This window comes from Haliaeetus albicilla, chromosome 3 (assembly GCF_947461875.1).
Source record: "Haliaeetus albicilla chromosome 3, bHalAlb1.1, whole genome shotgun sequence".
Taxonomy (NCBI): Eukaryota; Metazoa; Chordata; class Aves; order Accipitriformes; family Accipitridae; genus Haliaeetus; species Haliaeetus albicilla.
Window position 1 is genome coordinate 29,479,600 of NC_091485.1, and position 17,708 is coordinate 29,497,307.

Sequence of the window (17,708 nt, forward strand, 5' to 3'; positions counted from 1 at the left end):
AAGTTATGTATTAGCATGTGAGCTGTGCCTATGTGCATCGCCCACCCTCCCACCAGGTGGGAATGACTTTCGGTCCCCTCTGGTCAGGAGCTGGCTTATATCAGTGACCTTTCTGATCAACCGAGTTTTAGCAAAAAACTGTTTCCCCTTCAAAAAGCATAGGAGGCAGGCAGGGCCCACTACATATGCCATTCTATGTTACACTAGCAACCTCACTGGTTTGCCTTACCATTTCTGCCATTGACACCATAAATGTTGTAGTCAGTGTACTTAAACACATCGTTAGCAACAAAAATGACAAGTTTGTCAGGTGAGAATAAGGTTTTTTGTTTTATCTTTAAAAACAAATATTTTGTTTAATTTTTTTTAAATTCCAATAATCCTTTCATTCTTTCATCAAACCTTAATGCATAATAATAAAGAGCCCCTGCAATCAATGGCATTTGATTTATGCATACACTTACTAGGAGTAACTTATGACTAACCCTGATGAACAACAGATGGGAAAATCCAAGAACTGGCAGTTTTGAAAAGTTTTTTTGAGATTGTGGTTGCTACAGAAAAAGCTATCCGCACAAGAGGGAAAACTCCCTCCCCCAGTGGGAACACAGTCTGAGTGCACTGTCATTCTTAATGTCTAATATAAGGGGAATTCTCTGCAAAGGTACAATGTTCCTCCCATTGACTTATAAAAGGAGCTGGCATGGATTCTACAGTCATTTTTAAAACATTACATTTTTCTACTCAAAGCTGAATGTCACCTTCTACGTAAATGTTTTACTCTGTACTCAGAGCTGACAGCCAGGTTCAGACAGTCCAATGACAATTTGAAGGAACCTAAAAAGATACAGTGGGTTTTTTTCTTCACACTAACAAAAGGACATTATGTAAATATATGTTTACATATTTTCCACTAAAAAAAAATGTAGCATCTAGTGCAAGTCAGCCTTGGCTTCTACTATAGAGAATGCTAAATTGAAAGTGACTATAAATGCAGGCATGGAGACTCCAAACTTTCTCATTTTCTTAACATCCCCATGAAGATCTCTTAGAAAAATTATATTTGTGGTTTAGACTAATAGCTCATAGTATTATCTCACTATGTAGCTAACAAGCATCACAGCTCAAAGAGGAGTCACAGCACAAAGACATCCAACATTTTCTAATAATTTTAAAGAGCTGCATGTTGTGGCTGGGATTTCAAACATCTGTATGGAAGCTGGGCATGCAGCCCCTCCGCGTGATGCAGATTATAATTCTTTGTCTTTTGATAGCGTGACATTTTTAGGCTTTGCAATGGTAGGCCAGTTAAAACCTCCAAACATACGCCTTTGTCAGTGAGTCCTCCAGAGATTTATTCACATACTCAGCTTTGTGTATTGACGTCAATGGGACTTCAAGCGGGAAGGACCAGATGACCTCTGAACGTAGCTTCCACTCCTGTTTTTCACTGATTCACTATCTGAAAAGTCCAGCATTGCCTAAAGGTCTTCAAAGCCTGATCCCACCTCATCTGAAGTCAGAGACAGCAGTTTCAGTAATTGCAGCCCCATAGAATTAGGTTCCCGTTTGTGCCACGCTGCTGACCCATGTGTCTTGGGAAGTGTTGGAGAAAACACGCACTGAAAGGAATTTCTGAGCATTCAAAGTCCAGCTGCCTTTTCTGATTGCTTTTTTGGAGTTCCAGAAGAGACACAGTATTTTTTACCTTGGGGAGGGTTTCTTTTCTGTAAAGCCCTGTAAATGTTTTGTACTTTTCATTAGGTCATGTATTTTAAATATATATGCATCATGGAAATCCAATAAAAAGTATCTTAATTATTATTCACATACAAAAACATCGAGGATAAAAGGAGGCTTGGGTGGGGGGAGGTGAGGGCAGTGTAAAAACACTCCAGAAAATTCTATGTCCCAAGTAAATAAGGCAAATGTACTCAATAGCAACCGAAAATGCCTTGAAGTGGCTAATTGGAGACTTTCATAGAGTTTAACACAGCTGTCCCTTTTGCAGTCAGGTACATTTTCTTCAAGTCACCACAGAAACAGCAGCAAAATTTGTTGCTGATGAATCATTATTGTTACAAAGATACAGGTATTCCCCTGAGGTTTTGGTACTGTCTCCTGGGGAGCATAGGATGAACTGGCCCTGCAGATGGCAAAGTCCTTGGGAGGAGGACTGCCTTATTGCCCAGTGTAACTCCAGCTGGAAAACAAAGCTATAATCACTTTTAATAACAAAGCTATAGTAATTTTGGTTCTAGCATGGCCAAAATGAGAGCCTGGCACTCCCAGCGTGCCCTTGGTCTCACGGCAGCAGCAGAGGATATGGTGCTTCTTGCTGGTAAGCCGTGAAATAGAGCAGCAGTTTAACCAAATCCTCCCTAACCAGTAGAAGCAACCATTTCAAAAGACCTTTCTCCAACACCCCTTCATTTTCTTTCCTTCCTCTTCCATGGGAGAAAAAAGGAGCCCGAGGACACTGGAAAGAAGAGCTGTGCCTATTCTTACTCTGCAGAATTGTCCTTGTAAGCCAAATACAAGAATTCCTGGACGACTGGGATCTTTGCTTGGGGTAGTGTTCACAGGTTTCAGTGGTTTCAACCAGCAGCGATTCTTGTTCCTTGTGGTATTTCTGGGCCAGGTCTTCACCCTCCTAATTCCAAGGTCCTATACAGGAAACTGGGAATAATAATGTCCTATGGCAAGTTCTGAAATTACACCAAAAGGTAAACAAAAGTTACATACTATCTTGAATTACAAGAAATATTTTTATTTCATTCATGTGGAACGAGGTCAGAACCTGCCTGTTCATCTCAAAGCAAGGAACAAAGTGACCTGTATCTCCCAGAAAATGCAACATATGCAGACATCTAGCATCACTTCTTGGAAAACAGGCATTTCAGTTAACATCTACCTTTTCAGTTGCTATAACAATTAAACCAGCATGAGCTTGTCCTTTTAAAACTGTGCATTGAGTTATTTCTTTTGAACAGACAGAATATAAAATGTACATACTCTAGAAAGGGTAATAATGCTTTATGGAAAATCTCTCAATGGTTAGTGTATTCTCTTGAAAACAGAGTGGAAGGACGTTACAAAATGCACTGAGGATTTGTCTGACATAGTTCATGATGTGAACACAGTTAACACAACATACTTAAGTTGGCATGGCAAGAGTCATACAGCATTTATAGCATGTCCATGCTGCAGCATGAGTCCCATCAAAAAGTATGAGAAAAAACAGGAAATAATCTAGAAAATGGAGTAGTAGAAGGACTCTTTAGAAAAGTTACATTCACAAATCCAGTATAACAACATTACTGTCAGAGGGCTTCATGCAAGCAGCTCTAGAGGTCTGTAAATGTACAATGCACAGGTAATGCTTCCAAGGTGATTTCCAAGGTATCAATTTCAATGCTTTTTTCTCCCTGCACAACCACCTTTACTGACTTCTTACTGCCCTGTCTCACTTTTGTTTGGAGGTTGCTCTCCAAGGACACAGTTTCTTGAGGAGGGCATTCCATAGCGCTTAGCCTCTCCTGACAGCATTTTGGATAGCTTTGAAAGCATTCAAAAGTATCACTGTGCTTTTCACGGGGGAAATAAGAACATTCTTCCACAATTGGCAGAGAATTACAGCTGGATTCATTTTTCTCCTTAAATGTTCTCAGGCTGGTGTTCAAAGTTGATCCGTAGTTCTGCGGTGCCTTGACACAAAAACAACTCCTGATGCATAACTGTTGAAGAACTGTGAAATCTTTGGTGATGGTGTTTCGGAAATTGGGCTTCAGGAGGAGATAGATAACTGGATTGTAGAGTGTGGACGACTTTGCAAAGACAGCTGGCACAGCAAAGGCTAGTGGAGGAATCTTATCTATCGATCCAAAAGCCGCCCACATGGCAATGATGGCATAAGGGCTCCAGGCAGCAAAAAACCCAATGCACACAGCAACACTCAGCTTGCAGAGAAAAAGAGAAAACAGTGAGTTAAAAAATTTCATGCATGAGAAAAATACCCACCAAAATAGTATATGCATAAAAATACCACCTGATTGAACCTCCTTGTTAAGTGTCCCCAAGTCTTCCATCATACCTCAACTGCTCTCCAAATGCGTATTTGTCTAGCAACATAATTCTGTCTGAAACTTAGTTGTGCCTGAAGATTCAGAGTTAAAATGTATCTGCTCCTACATTTCTCCTCCTCTTCACTAAAGTGCTATGAAAACTCTTTTTGCACCTAAAAGGAAGCCAACCTAAAGAAAAAGATGCTATTCTGGGGAAACACTTGTCTGGATTGCAAAGCCATTCCTATCTACTGTGCAATTCATAAGCAATATTGATTTTCCTGGCTAAAGTCTTCCATAGTTTTACTATTGGTGCTCAGCTGGAGCCACACACAGGCATCTGACAGCAGAAAACTAGATTAATCCTGAAGGTGAATCAAATGCATTAATTTAAGTTAACTCCTACCACATAATTGTTTGTCCTAATAAACTCTATCAAGAAAGCTTTGAAAGGCTTTATTTAAAAAAAAAAATAAATCTGTTGGGTTTTTTGTTATAAATTATCACAGTGATACATAAAATGAAAGAATAAATATCAGATCTGCAATAAACATAAACCTCTAGAAATCTAAAGTAAACTGTAAGCATCAGCTTGTATAGGAAGACTAACCTGCTGGGCATCGCTCTAAGCACTGCTTATAACTGAAGTGCATACGTAAAGACAGAAACAAGAATATTCATGCTCTTGAAGAAGCTTCACAAGTCCATTTTTTTCCCAAAAGTGTGTATTTTCAAATAAGGAAGACAGTAGAGAATCCATTCAATTTAGAGTAGTATTGGATCCAAGGGCACAGAAGAAAATAGGTAAGGAAAGTACTTTTGTTTTCAGCTGCTAATCATGCCACCTGCCTGAGCTGCCCTCTGCAAGTGGGAGTACAGAACTGCTAACTAGCTCAGCTAACTGCAAATCCACCACTTCTCTCAGTGGGGCTCTGCATATAGATTCAAGGTTGCAAAAATCATGGGGTTTTTTATTAAGACAGATGACATTGTTGTGTTTAGAGTGAGAATGAAAGAGGGCCTGAGCACTAACACCAGAGAAACACACATTAGACTTTTAAGGCATAAAGAGCTCTGCAAATGCTATTATTTTCTCCCTAAGTTTAACAGTCTCACAAATTTTATTTTGCAAGGAGAAATGCATGGTGATTGCCAAGAAAAGTGTATCGCAAGTTTTATGAGGAATGTCTGTGACATTTAACTGTTCTTTCTGTTAAGCTAAAATCTGTTTATGAATTTGTGTATGTCTCTAGAAAGCCATCCAGCTATAATAATAGTGACACAGGAGAAATTTCCCATTTATGGGTGATATAGGTGATAACCATTTAAAGCTCTAACCTGTTAGAGCTCACATAAAGTCCAAAGTTAAAGTGATTAGACAGAATTGAGGAACAAGGTATTTTGACAGAATGAGACTAGCTAGGAAACGATGAAGAGGCAAATCCACAAGATGGGGTGAACTTAATTTTTCTCTTTGTTTCCATAGCATTCCATTTCTTTACATCAGCTTAAGGTCTGGCTCTACCTATGGTTATGCTGGTGCCGTATGCATGGGTTTTGTAATCCTCAGCTGTCCGCAGCCAGTATTCAAGACAAACTAAAAGCAGTCTCTGCGGCAAGTAATATGCCTTTGTCCTTTAGAATTACATTAAGAAGGAATGTACATTAGAATCAATTGGTGCATTTCCCAGATGACTTATTTATGGTAGCAATTAATCTTTGGGATTGCGACAGGTTTTACATTGTTCCTCTGAAAAAAGATTTGGCACCTATTTTCAAGGAGCTCTCAGCCAGCTTCCCGAACTGCATCAATACAGTTCCTACAGCAAGCAGGGGATTAATCTTGCATTACTTGAGCTATCCAAAAGTTTATATGCTAAATCTAAGCCAGACTAGGTTCTTTATAACATCAAAGGAAAGAGAGACATATCTCCTAAAAGCAATTGATATTATTCAAAAATCTATGTCTAAAATAGATGTGACGGATTGCTCTCAGATCTTTGTCACTGACAATTTTGGGGCTGTACTTAAGATAACTAACTTTTAGCGAAACACAATTAGGCAAAAGGAACCCCCTTTGAGATATCTGAGCATATCAACTGTACATATACATACATGCATGTAGAAAGAGACTTTGTTATTATTATTTATATTGTCATGCCACATATTGAGAAGTCTGGAGTTTACTACAACAGAGTTTGGACAACACTTAACACCTTCTGCCCATGGTAAGAAGTTTCAAGCCAGGTGTTTGATGAAGTACCTCCATCTCCTTAAGACCAACAAAATGACCAACATGGTTCCAAGATGACAGGTGTGAGGAGTGGGCTAAACAGTGATGCCAGCATGAGATGATTTTCATAAGCACAACAAAAGAGGGGCTTTTTAATGAGGTAGATATGGGGCAACTTTGTGAACTTTCACAAGAAATTCACCAAAGGGCCAAACCAAAGGAAACCTTTGTCTTTTTGTCAGCAAACAAGAACAACAGCAGCATTGCATAAGGACAACAAATGGGGAGACATTGTATAGGCACACTATACCTTCAAAGACATGTCCTTTCGTACACATTCTTGGAGACATGGTGTATTTATATAACCATATCTTAGCTACCTCTGAAATACTACACATGCAGTGGTCAGTTTTCCTAAAATGATCAGAAAAAGATTATTGAATGTACACTGTTCCAGTAAATCTAGAGAGGAAACAAAGCATAACGAGACAGCCATAAAGAGGGATTTCAATTACCTGCATATAAACTGGTCAAAGATAATAGCAGAAAAGTTTTGAAAGCAAAATAATTTTTTCCACAAGCTCTCTCACTGTAAGGGACAGAGTACTTGTGAGTGAGCATTCCTTCTTTCCTACTCATTCATACTTAACTTTGCCAATGACTTCTAAAATATCAGTGCACAATACAGTGGTCAAAGGTTACCTAAAAATATAAGTAGCAGGATAGAAACAAAGCTACATTGGTTCTGGAATTCAGGCCTCAATAACCAACTAGAATTCTATGAATATGTCAGAAAAAAACTCTTTGCTTCTGCCTCAGGTATGTAATTTCCAGTGATGAGTTCATTTTACCTCTGAAATGGTTGTTCAGAATAAGTGATCTGTACATTTGTTCTTTTATTTCATTAACTGACAAAGGCCACACATCAGCTACGTACACCAGGGAGAACTGTGCATAAGTGAATATGACTGACACCATGAGACAAGTCAGCTACCCTGTGTGATTAATCACAGTGTGATTAATTCGTTAATCTTTATGCTATACTTGATGGACAGTTGTCATGTCTGGCCTTGGGTTTCCTCCTCTGAAGGTGATACCACCTGAGGCAGCAGTCAGCTATGCTTCACTACACAACGAGACCCAGGGAGGACAACAGGCATGTTAGACTATAGCCGAGCCTTTGCATAATTTCACTCAGGACTTGAGCCCAACTTCTCTCATTAAAGTAAGGAAAAGTATATTGCCTAATTTTAGGCTCAGCTTATAACACATAGCTGCTAAAATTGCGGTAGAAGCAAACTGAGCCTCTATAGACCACAAGGAAATCCAGCGTGAAGTTGTGTGGCTGATTAAGGAAAAATGTGACAATGTAATTTAGAAAAATGTGTGCCGGCCTCATAGAAAGGCATAAAAAAAAATTAGTTGTTATGGAAACTATTCCAAAAGGCACTGAGTAATTCATTACAGTTTGTAGAAAATAGAGTCAAGGTTTACAATCCAAAATCCCTTAGTGTTAATGGGAAGATGATTTTAATGAACTATAATGGACTTTCTCTAATGTCTTTATTTTATCACGGAAATAGAGAGAAAAGCAGTTTCAGCTCTGAGTTATCTTTTCATAACTGCACATATCTGTGGAAATTTCTAACACTTTTCCTTATCAACATGACCATCAGCAGTGCCCTATTGTTGCTCTGCGGTATTATGACTAAATGCCTTCTTCCCACATCTTACAAGCCAGATTTTTATTTTAATTATTTGTATCTCCACACAAAGACCTCACTGGCCAAAAGAATCCCTACAGTCCTGTGCATCATACAGGGACATAGAGAAAAATACCATCACAGGGTACATAGCATCCCCTATGCACGCCTTCTGACTGGGATGTTTGACATAACATGGAGTTGACCAAGTATAAATCATTTCATAAAATGTAAAAGTTCATATAAATGTAGGTATATAGCAATACAATAATTTCCCAGGGTAAGGCAAGAAGTGATTCACCCTCGCTCTGCCTGTTAGCCTAGACAGGACTCTAACGTAGCTTGTGAACAATATGATTTGGCATACAGGGATTTTCAAAAATCTTTTTAAACTCTGCCCTTGTGTGTAGGCAAATCCTATATACAAAAACCTTCTTAAAAAATATCTCCTGGAGAAACAAATAAACACAATTACAAATGAAAAAAATTTCTTTGTGTCTGTAAATCAAGCACAAGGATATTTTTCACATACCAAATATAACGGTAGGTGACACTGCTCAGAAATTTACAGGCAAAAGTCTCTCTTGGGGAATTATGATTGAGCTGGAACACGGGGAAAACATGGTTTATAAGAAGAGCTTCACAACAAAGAATACAAGTTATAGAGGATATTTTTACATTACAGATAAGTAGAAGAAGAAAATAGGTATTCTACGCTTGCAGCATTAAGTCATCTTTGTAGTTAGATCTGCAGCTGGTGCATGTCAGTTCACTCACACAGACTGGAACAAGCCCTGGCTGTTGACACAAGCTCAGGATCTGATTCAACTGTTTCAGACTAGATGTTTATTGGAGTATGTATTGAATAAGATAGGGTGAATTCAGCTTGTTAACACGTTTAAATAAATGATGCTTTATAGGACTGAACCACTGGTGAGAATATCCCTGATGCAATGACACTCAGCCAGTCACCCAGGCACAAAGAGGCAGAAGTACCTTGCTGTCATCCTACCAGAAACAAAGTCATGTTACTTGTTCCCATGAAATAAGTGTAAACTATGCATATGTACAAATCCTTCACAGTTTCCCTCTTAGGATTACTGTAAGTTTCTTTAGTAAGAACACACAATGCTTGGAAAACATACTGGCTTAAGGTAAGTGAAAAACAGATTTTATCAAATCATGTATTTTGAAAACTAATTGAAAAACATAAACCACTTCATCACTGTGGTTTTTATTCAAAAAATTATTACAACAGAAGTATCTTATTTGAATCCTTGCTGTCTAACTTCTAGATTAACTTGTGGAGCTGGTTTGCCCCATATTTTCAATAGAAAATTACTCATTTCCACATGCAAAAGCATATATGCATTTGTGTACATGCTTACTAAAATTATGCATACATTGCTTTAATTGTACATGCAAAATCCTTTGGAGTATCTAAACTTGTTAAAAAAACCAGCAAAATACCTTTTTCTCACACATCTCTAATCACGCTGGCAAAGGAATATGTATTTTTGCATGTCCAGTCCAGATTTCTCAATCTGTCCATCAAGTTTATAAGAATCAGAACTAGAAACACAACACACCAACCACACTTGATACATTCAACAAATCAAATTCTGAAACTACCCATGTTTTTCCACCCCACCCCACCCCCACCCAGGGAAAGTATTTGTCACTTCCAATCTTGTCCTGGTTTCAGCTGGGATGTAGTTAACTGTCTTCCCAGTAGCTGGTACAGTGCTATGTTTTGAGTTCAGTATGTGAAGAATGTTGATAACACTGATGTTTTCAGTTGTGGCTCAGTAGTGTTTAGACTAGAGTCAAGGATTTTTCAGCTTCTCATGCCCAGCCAGGGCACCTGACCCAAACTGGCCAACAGTGTATTCCATACCATGGGACATCCCATCTAGTTTAGGAACTGGGAAGTGGGGGGCAGGGATTCGCCGCTCGGGGACTGGCTGGGTGTTGGTCGGCGGGTGGTGAGCAATTGCCCTGCGCATCATTTGTACATTTCAATCTTTTTATTACTACTGTTGTCATTTTATTAGTGTTATCATTATCATTATTAGTTTCTTCTTTTCTGTTCTATTAAACTGTTCTTATCTCAACCCACGAGTTTCACTTCTTCTCCCGATTTTCTCCCCCATCCCACTGGATGGGGGGGAGTGAGTGAGCGGCTGCGTGGTGCTTAGTTGCTGGCTGGGGTTAAACCACGACAAATCTGCTTCCAAATAACGATGTCTCCTGGCCTATAGAGAACTACCAACATCTAGAAACAGATTTCCAGATTTGCATTTATACTGTACAGGAACCAGCACAAAATGCATGAGCATTCTCCTCATTTTTTGCTTTCATCTTTCCCTTAACACAGTCACCAAGGTAATTTGCATTAAACTACCCATATTGTAAAGCATTACTCATTATAATTAAGAGAAAGTACATGAAGAATGAGAATATATGCATTACAAAAAGTCTATTTGTCTATACATTTAATTACTGCTGTGAAGCATTATTTCAAAGTTATGTTCCAGGCAGGTTTCTAGCAACTCGCTTTGGCTGAAAGGATTTTAAAAGCCTTGTAGGTAGTCCTAGTATGAATTTGTCAGCTATGTTCAAAAAACCCAAACATATCATATGCCTCAACAGCATTTTCTAAAAGTGAATTAGCATGTAAGTGTCTGGTCCTCAGTGCTGCAAGTCTGAATCATTGCCCATCTTTCCCAGGGGTTGGGTCCAGTTTGTTCTGGCCAGTATAAACAGATGCAAAACATGCTTACTGCAAAAGTGGCATCAGTGAGTGCATTTTTGTATCCTGAGGGATTATCTTGGCAGGCTGGACTGTTTGCAATAGAAAACATGCTGTAGTGGGTTTGTATGGCAAGGTTTTGGTAGACGGGTGGCTTCTGTGAGAAGCTGCTAGAACCTTCCCCCATGTCCGACAGAGCCAATGCCAGCAAGCTCCAAGATGGACCCGCCGCTGGCCAAGGCTGAGCCCATCAGCAATGGTGGTAATGCCTCTGGGAGAACAGATTTAAGAAGGGAAAAAATGTTGTAGCAGGCACAGAAACAGCAGCCAGAAACAGGAGTGAGAACATGTATGAGAAACAGCCCTGCAGACACCCAGGTCAGTGAAGAAGGAGGGGCAGGACGTGCTCCAGGCACTGGAGCAGAGATTCCCCTGCAGCCTGTGGAGAGGCAGGCTGTCCCCCTGCAGCCCAGGGAGGTCCACGGTGGAGCAGATCTCCACCTGCAGCCCGGGGAGGACCCCACACCGGAACAGGTGGATGCCCAAGGAGGCTGTGAGCCTGTGGGAAGCCTGTGCTGGAGCAGGCTCCTGGCAGGACCTGCAGCCCCATGGAGAGAGGAGCCCACGCTGGACCAGGTTTGGTGGCAGGACTTGTGACCCTGTGGGGGACCCACGCTGGAGCAGTCTGTGCCTGAAGGACTGCAGCCTGTGGAAGGGACCCACGCTGGAGCAGTTCATAAAGGACTGCAACCCATGGGAAGGGACCCATGTTGGAGAAGTTCATGGAGGACTGTCTCCTGTGGGAGGGACCCCACGCTTGAGCATGGGAAGAGTGTGAGAAGGAAGAAGCGGCAGAGACGTGTGATGAACTGACCCCAACCTCCACTCCCCATCCCCCTGCACTGTTGGGGGGGGAGGGAAGAAGGGAGTGGTGGGGAGAAAGTGTTTTAAGATTTGGTTTTATTTTCTCATTATCCTACTCTGATTTGATTGGTAATAAATGAAACTAATTTCCCCAAGTCAAGTCTGTTTTGCCCATGACAGTATTTGCTGAGTGATCTCTCCCTGTCCATATCTCAACCCACAAGCCTTTCATTATATTTTCTCTCTCCTGTCCAGCTGAGGAGGGGAGTGATAGAGCAGCTTTTGCTAGGCACCTGGCGTCCAGCCAGGGTCAACCCACCACAACACGAAATCTAGGAATGTTGTGTATCATAGGAGCTTCCAAAATAATAATTTCAGCCCAAAGTGCAGCCCAGTATTCCAGATTTAGTCAGAAGCCAGAGGTCTCACTGGGCAGATTTATGTCCTTAGTAGGGCAAACAGATTTGACATCACAGACACTGAGCAGAGGAATTAAGATTGACAATCACTAAAACATGCTAAGATCCTGTTAAGCATGACACAAAAGCATCAGCATGAGAAAAGTCAATCTAATCTTTCATTGGCATTCACTTAGTACCAGACTGCACCAAGAGGAGCATTGCAGCCCTGGGGGCAGGATGGGGCACCGTCATGGTAGGGGTGGCAAGAGGCCAAGAGCCTGCCTGGCACTGGCAGTTCTCTTGCTGGAAAAACTAAGGTGATATCACTCATTTTCCTACTTAAACTATGCAGACATAAAGCTTTCTCCTGCACCGTGCTACTCAGCCAGGCACAGCTGGTAAAGAAAAATTAACCCCCAGAACCTCTCCCCAGCACTCCAGCCATGGTAAAAAGGGACTCCATCTAACAACTAACATGCAGTACCTGGAGATGTATCCTGGACACGAAGACTGGGTTTTATAGCCTCATTGGCTAAACTGCTAAATAAAATAACATCAGGGACCACTGTCTGTAGCACAGACTAGTACATCCACACTGCATAGTGTTGGGCCTTGGGTGTCACCAGCATTCTCTTGTAGCATCTTGATGGGCTTAAGACATAGTTATTGGGGGTTTGGTGTACATTTTTTCAGTTCAAAGTGGTTTTATGGCAGGAAAGAGAGTATTTGTTGCATGCCCTAGGAGGGGGCATTAGGATCATGTTACAGTGCAGATGCTGCTGGGATAGTACTAGCAAACTGTACAACAGGGAACTGGTACAAGACAAATGTGCCACAGCCTTGCCCACATCACCTTTCAGGAACAGTCCCTGGTCTGCGCTGTCCCCTGGCCTATGCCCGGGCGTGGGTAGAAACCCCGTGAGGCAGCATGCTAACAGCTATGGAACAGGGCAATCAGTGGGCCAGTGCTTGTGACCCTTGGCCTTCTTTTCTTTGACAATGCAGAAATTGCCACCATTTCTTGCTACAACTCCTCAGATTCGTCTGCTTTTATCTACTGCCTTTTGCTTCCTAATTTGATAGGAAGACATTCGGGTTCCCAGTCTTCTGGGTCTGCACTCCTACAGCATCTAACAATAACAGCTCCTTTGCATTCTAGTGACATTTGTTTCCACAACAAAATAATTTTCAAATACTCTAAAATTCAAGGAAACAGATATGTACCTCACACCTGTGATGCTAGGCTGCCCCAAGGATTCAAGACTAGTTTACATGAACCAGCATTTCAAATATCAAGTGAAGATTTCAATATAGTTAAAAAATTATGGATATTAAGATATTAGGAGCCATTGATGATCATTTTCTTACCTTGTCATAGCCCAGCATGGAGCTATAATTGCAAACTTTTAATAGATGTCATGTTTAGATAACAATATAATAATTACATAGTGGGCTTGCTTTTTAATTATAATATATATAAATACTGAATTATCTATATATCTGTCGTAGTGTGTAATTTCAGCAAGCTTTAATGGAGACCATGTAGATGCTTTAGATCATTCAGTCCTTAGCATCTACACTTCAGCATGTATGTCACTATTTTAGCACCTGCCTACAATTTTGACAGCTGACCATGTGTCAATTCTCTGTAAATTCCACCAGATCAGTACAAGCTGCAGATCTTCAACCAGCCTGCAGAACTCCTGTTTAGGTCTCCAAATATAATGCAGTAGCTTTGATGTAACAGCCAACCTTTATATTTAAAAATTTCATCTACAGAAGAATAATATTGTCCAGAAATATGCACAGAATTTGATAATATGAGAGTTGTGTAACACTTTCTTAGCTATGCTTCACCCTCAGTATAATGAACTCCCTTGGGCCTCGGATGAATGTTTGCTATACCAACAGGTTCACTATAGCAAAGAAGATTTAGCAAATTCTTCTAACTAGATAATAAACTGACTAAAAAAATATTCACTTTCACCTGATCCTTCTATACCTGTATGGAGACTACAACATTATTGCTTAAGGTTGTCAAGATTATCAAGAATATTAGTAAGAAGGAGCAATGTGCAGAAGGCATGGAAAGCAGAGTTTCTGGTCGAGTTCAGGAAAGATACTTTTGAGTTAGGCCATGGACTTACAAAACCCTGTGCCCCTATGGATCTTTTAAGAAGAGAAGAACAACTGTAGCCTGTAGACACAGACGAGGTAAATCTGCATGCTGTCAGGGCCAGTCCATCCAACACGCCTGAGACCAATGCTAGGAATACGCAGGGAAGCAAACTTTCAATGAATTCAGCATCTTGCATGTCTTGACTTGAAGTATTTCTCTGTACAACAGAGAACCTTGCCAGCATATGGATGTTCCGGGTACAAAAACATTAATAAAGGGTACTTCATTGTAATAATAAAGAGAGTTTAGAATAGAAAGTTAGAAGTAAATTTTCTGGGTTTTAAGAAATACATTGCAAAAAGATTTTGAATAAGAAGTCTTGAGCATTAATGAATTAGAAGAATCAAGTCTTCCTGAGATCATATCATTTAAATTGAGAGGACTACATGTTGTCCTTCCTGTGAATCATATGTGGTCCACCATTTGTCTCTTATGTAGAACCTTTTGATTACTTTGACAGCCAAATGCATTCTTGTCTGCAAAACAGAAAAGAATATTTGCAGCAAGTGCTTAAGTTTTCTCAATTTATTTATGCGATATGCTTATTGCAGCAGAGCCTTAAAGAATTCTCAGTTCCCAGAGGCTGCAAAGGAGAAATGGGCTCTCAGAAGGTAATTAGATAAGGTTATGACAAAGCCCATAAAATGCTTTTTTCTTTCCTTTCACTTTTAAAGGAATTGTTATGGGTGAAGCTATTCTGCTGAGAATAGAAAGTTTTTCCTACAAATTGTTTCTGACAGGGTAAATGCAACTATTTTCAAAATCTTTGAGACTTAGTCCAAATACATGCTTATAAGCAGCAAATTAATTCCACTGATTTTTTTATTCCTCAAGGGACTATTATAACCTCTACTTTGTTTTTCTGCAAAATAATAAGCCAGTGAGCCAATGAATTTCTAAAATAGAGGAAGAAGTAAAAGAAATTAGAAATTCACAGGCTAAGCTTTGAAAATTCATGTAATGAATTTTACTCATCCCTTCAGTCAACAAAGCACAAAAAAATAAAAACAATAAGCTACTGTTACCATGGTTCAGAAAAAACCACCTGATTCATATCAGTGTCTGCTCTAAAACAAGTCAATGGGCCTCTTTCCAATGATTACTCTGCTCTCAAGACCTGGAACAGATCTTTGGCAGCATTTTTTTAAGCCATCTGGCATTATTTTGTTCACTTATTCTTTTGTACATAGAGACAGCATCTCACTGTATCCGCTCAGCTTAATGGTGCTGAGTTGTGAATGATAAAGTTAATTCCTTTTCAACTGTCTTGCTAAAATATGACAAAAAATATTTTTAATGCTATCTAATTGCTACTGGCCAAAATTTTTTGGTACCTGCCTATTTATTTTAAAGTGAGTCCTATGATTAGTACAAAGATTACAAAAAGTATACATAAACAGATATGCCCTCTCCTGTACTCAGGCGCTACTACATATTGCCTGTATCTTAAGTAGAAACAGTGCTGTAACGTAGCATAAACAAGTACACATTATTTAAAATGTGTACTTCAGCTAGGTATCTTCAGTGCAATCCATTCTCCTTGCATCATGGACTACCTTGGTTGTCATGTAGATGGGATCATTATGTGCATCCCGATGAATTAAATACTTAAAAAATTAAACACACTCTCTACTTGTCCTGCCCTAGGGCTACCTAAAGCGCACAGGTGAGGAAGATCTAGGCTCCCTTGGAGCCAGAATTCCAGTGATAGATTTAGGGCCAGATCTCCTCATGGGGGTTTACACCTACAGAGCATATCCAAAGCTGTATTCTGCCCTTCCTTGTCACCTCAGCACAACTTTTTCTACATCTCATGATTTGCAAAAGCAAAGTTTTGTTCACAGTCAGTATCCATAAGTACACATGCATCATACACCAGGCAAAATCCCAGCAAGCCTCAATGACCATGGGAACCAGCTTGTCCCAGCACCCACTCCCATCTGCTGAAGTGCAAGGGGTCTTCCTAAATTTCACTAAGGATCTTACCGGTGTATCTTAGGCCAGACACCTGCACAAACAGCTATCATGGCTTTATTCTCAGAAACCAAGGAGCACCCAGTGCAATTATGAAAGCTGGGAACATAGCCTTCTCATTGATCTGGGTCATAGATGATAATAGGAGAACATAAACGTATAATTACTGTTCCCATCGCTTGATATTTTCCCTCTCTTATTTTGATACTATGGTTTCAGTCTCCTTTTTGAAGGTCATTTTTCATCAAAATATAGAAACCAGTACTAAAAGGCCATCATTTTTTTCTTTAGTGTCCTCCTAGGACACCAGGGAGCTACGCACTCCAGAGCAAGGTCTAATAAACAGTGTGCCATAGAGAAACCACTGCTTCAAAGTTTCTAAGTACAGTCACTACAGTAATGTCTGAACAGAATGCTACCCCTCTGAGACAACTAGCTAGGCTGACATGGACAAAATGGCTGTCATCCCTTCATCCAGCCCTTGGTCACCTAAGATCTGCTAGTTCATCCACCACCATCTGCCAAGATGCTGCCTGTCCCCCACAGTGGCTCACAAAGATGAAGACAGGTTCCTACAAATCCCTTCTGCTTACTGAATTTATGTTAGTCAGGTAACATGGACCCCAAACTCAGCCTCTGGGTCCTTGAAGACTGCAAGACCCACACACCCAATCTCATGGACCAGCCACTGGCAATGCTCATCTAGCTCTTTCTTCAAAAGCCTGCAAGAGCAGAAGCCTCTATTAGAAAACTGCAGACTGCCTCTCTGTGCAAACTTTGCTGATCATTCAGGGCACCATAAGTAAGAGCATACCAAAGCCTGGAGGCAGAAATATGCAGGAGGCAGAAGCTAATGGGCTAAGCACCAGGAAAAGCAAGAGTGGTTCCTGAATTTGAGTCTTGTAGCTAATTATGACTACACCGGTGGCCTTAGTTTGGTAGTTTGACCTTGCTCCAGTTCTCATTGGTAAGGGAAATATTGGCCATAATTTCGATCTTGCAGAGTTTTACCGTACATAGAAATCATGCAACTAGCCAGTTAAACACTCTGCAGAATGGTAGTTTACTGACCTGTAAAGCCAAGGCATATTGCAATTGCATCTTGCAAAATATTCTAAAGCAACTATGGCAAAGTCTGAAAAGCAACAGATAAGAACAACTGATGCTATTATTCCTACACCAGGAGGAAAGGAATTAAAATAGTATGCATCAGACTGTAACAGAAGTCTGATGAACTCGGGATGGCTAGAGGCTATGACACACCCTTGATCTGTCCTCTTTTTTCCTCTGTAAATCTTTTCCAGATTAAAAAAAAAAAAGAATAAAAAAAAAAAAAATTGTACTTTTGCCCAAGATGCCTGACAACTTCATAGGACTTGCACATCTGGAAAGCCTAAGGTGTAGCGGTAATTACTATAAATTAACTAGTCAAATGAGACTACACAAAAACAAAGACAACTTTACTGAAAGGTCTAAAGCATTATAGAAGGGTTTTTCTGAGCCATGCTCACATAGGAATCTAAAAGCACTTCTTCCTT

The 17,708-nt window shown here is 40.2% G+C and overlaps 1 protein-coding gene across 1 annotated transcript in view; it reads right to left on the reverse strand.

Annotated features, from left to right (window-relative positions):
- Nucleotides 1-299: 299 nt before the first annotated feature.
- Nucleotides 300-17,708, reverse strand: part of LOC104315560 (opsin-5) — a 57,298-nt gene continuing 39,889 nt past the window's right edge. The window contains exon 8 of the mRNA XM_069779233.1: nt 300-3,959. Within this exon, the coding sequence (XP_069635334.1) occupies nt 3,348-3,959 (612 nt within the window). The 3' untranslated portion in view covers nt 300-3,347. The remainder of the gene's footprint in view (nt 3,960-17,708) is intronic.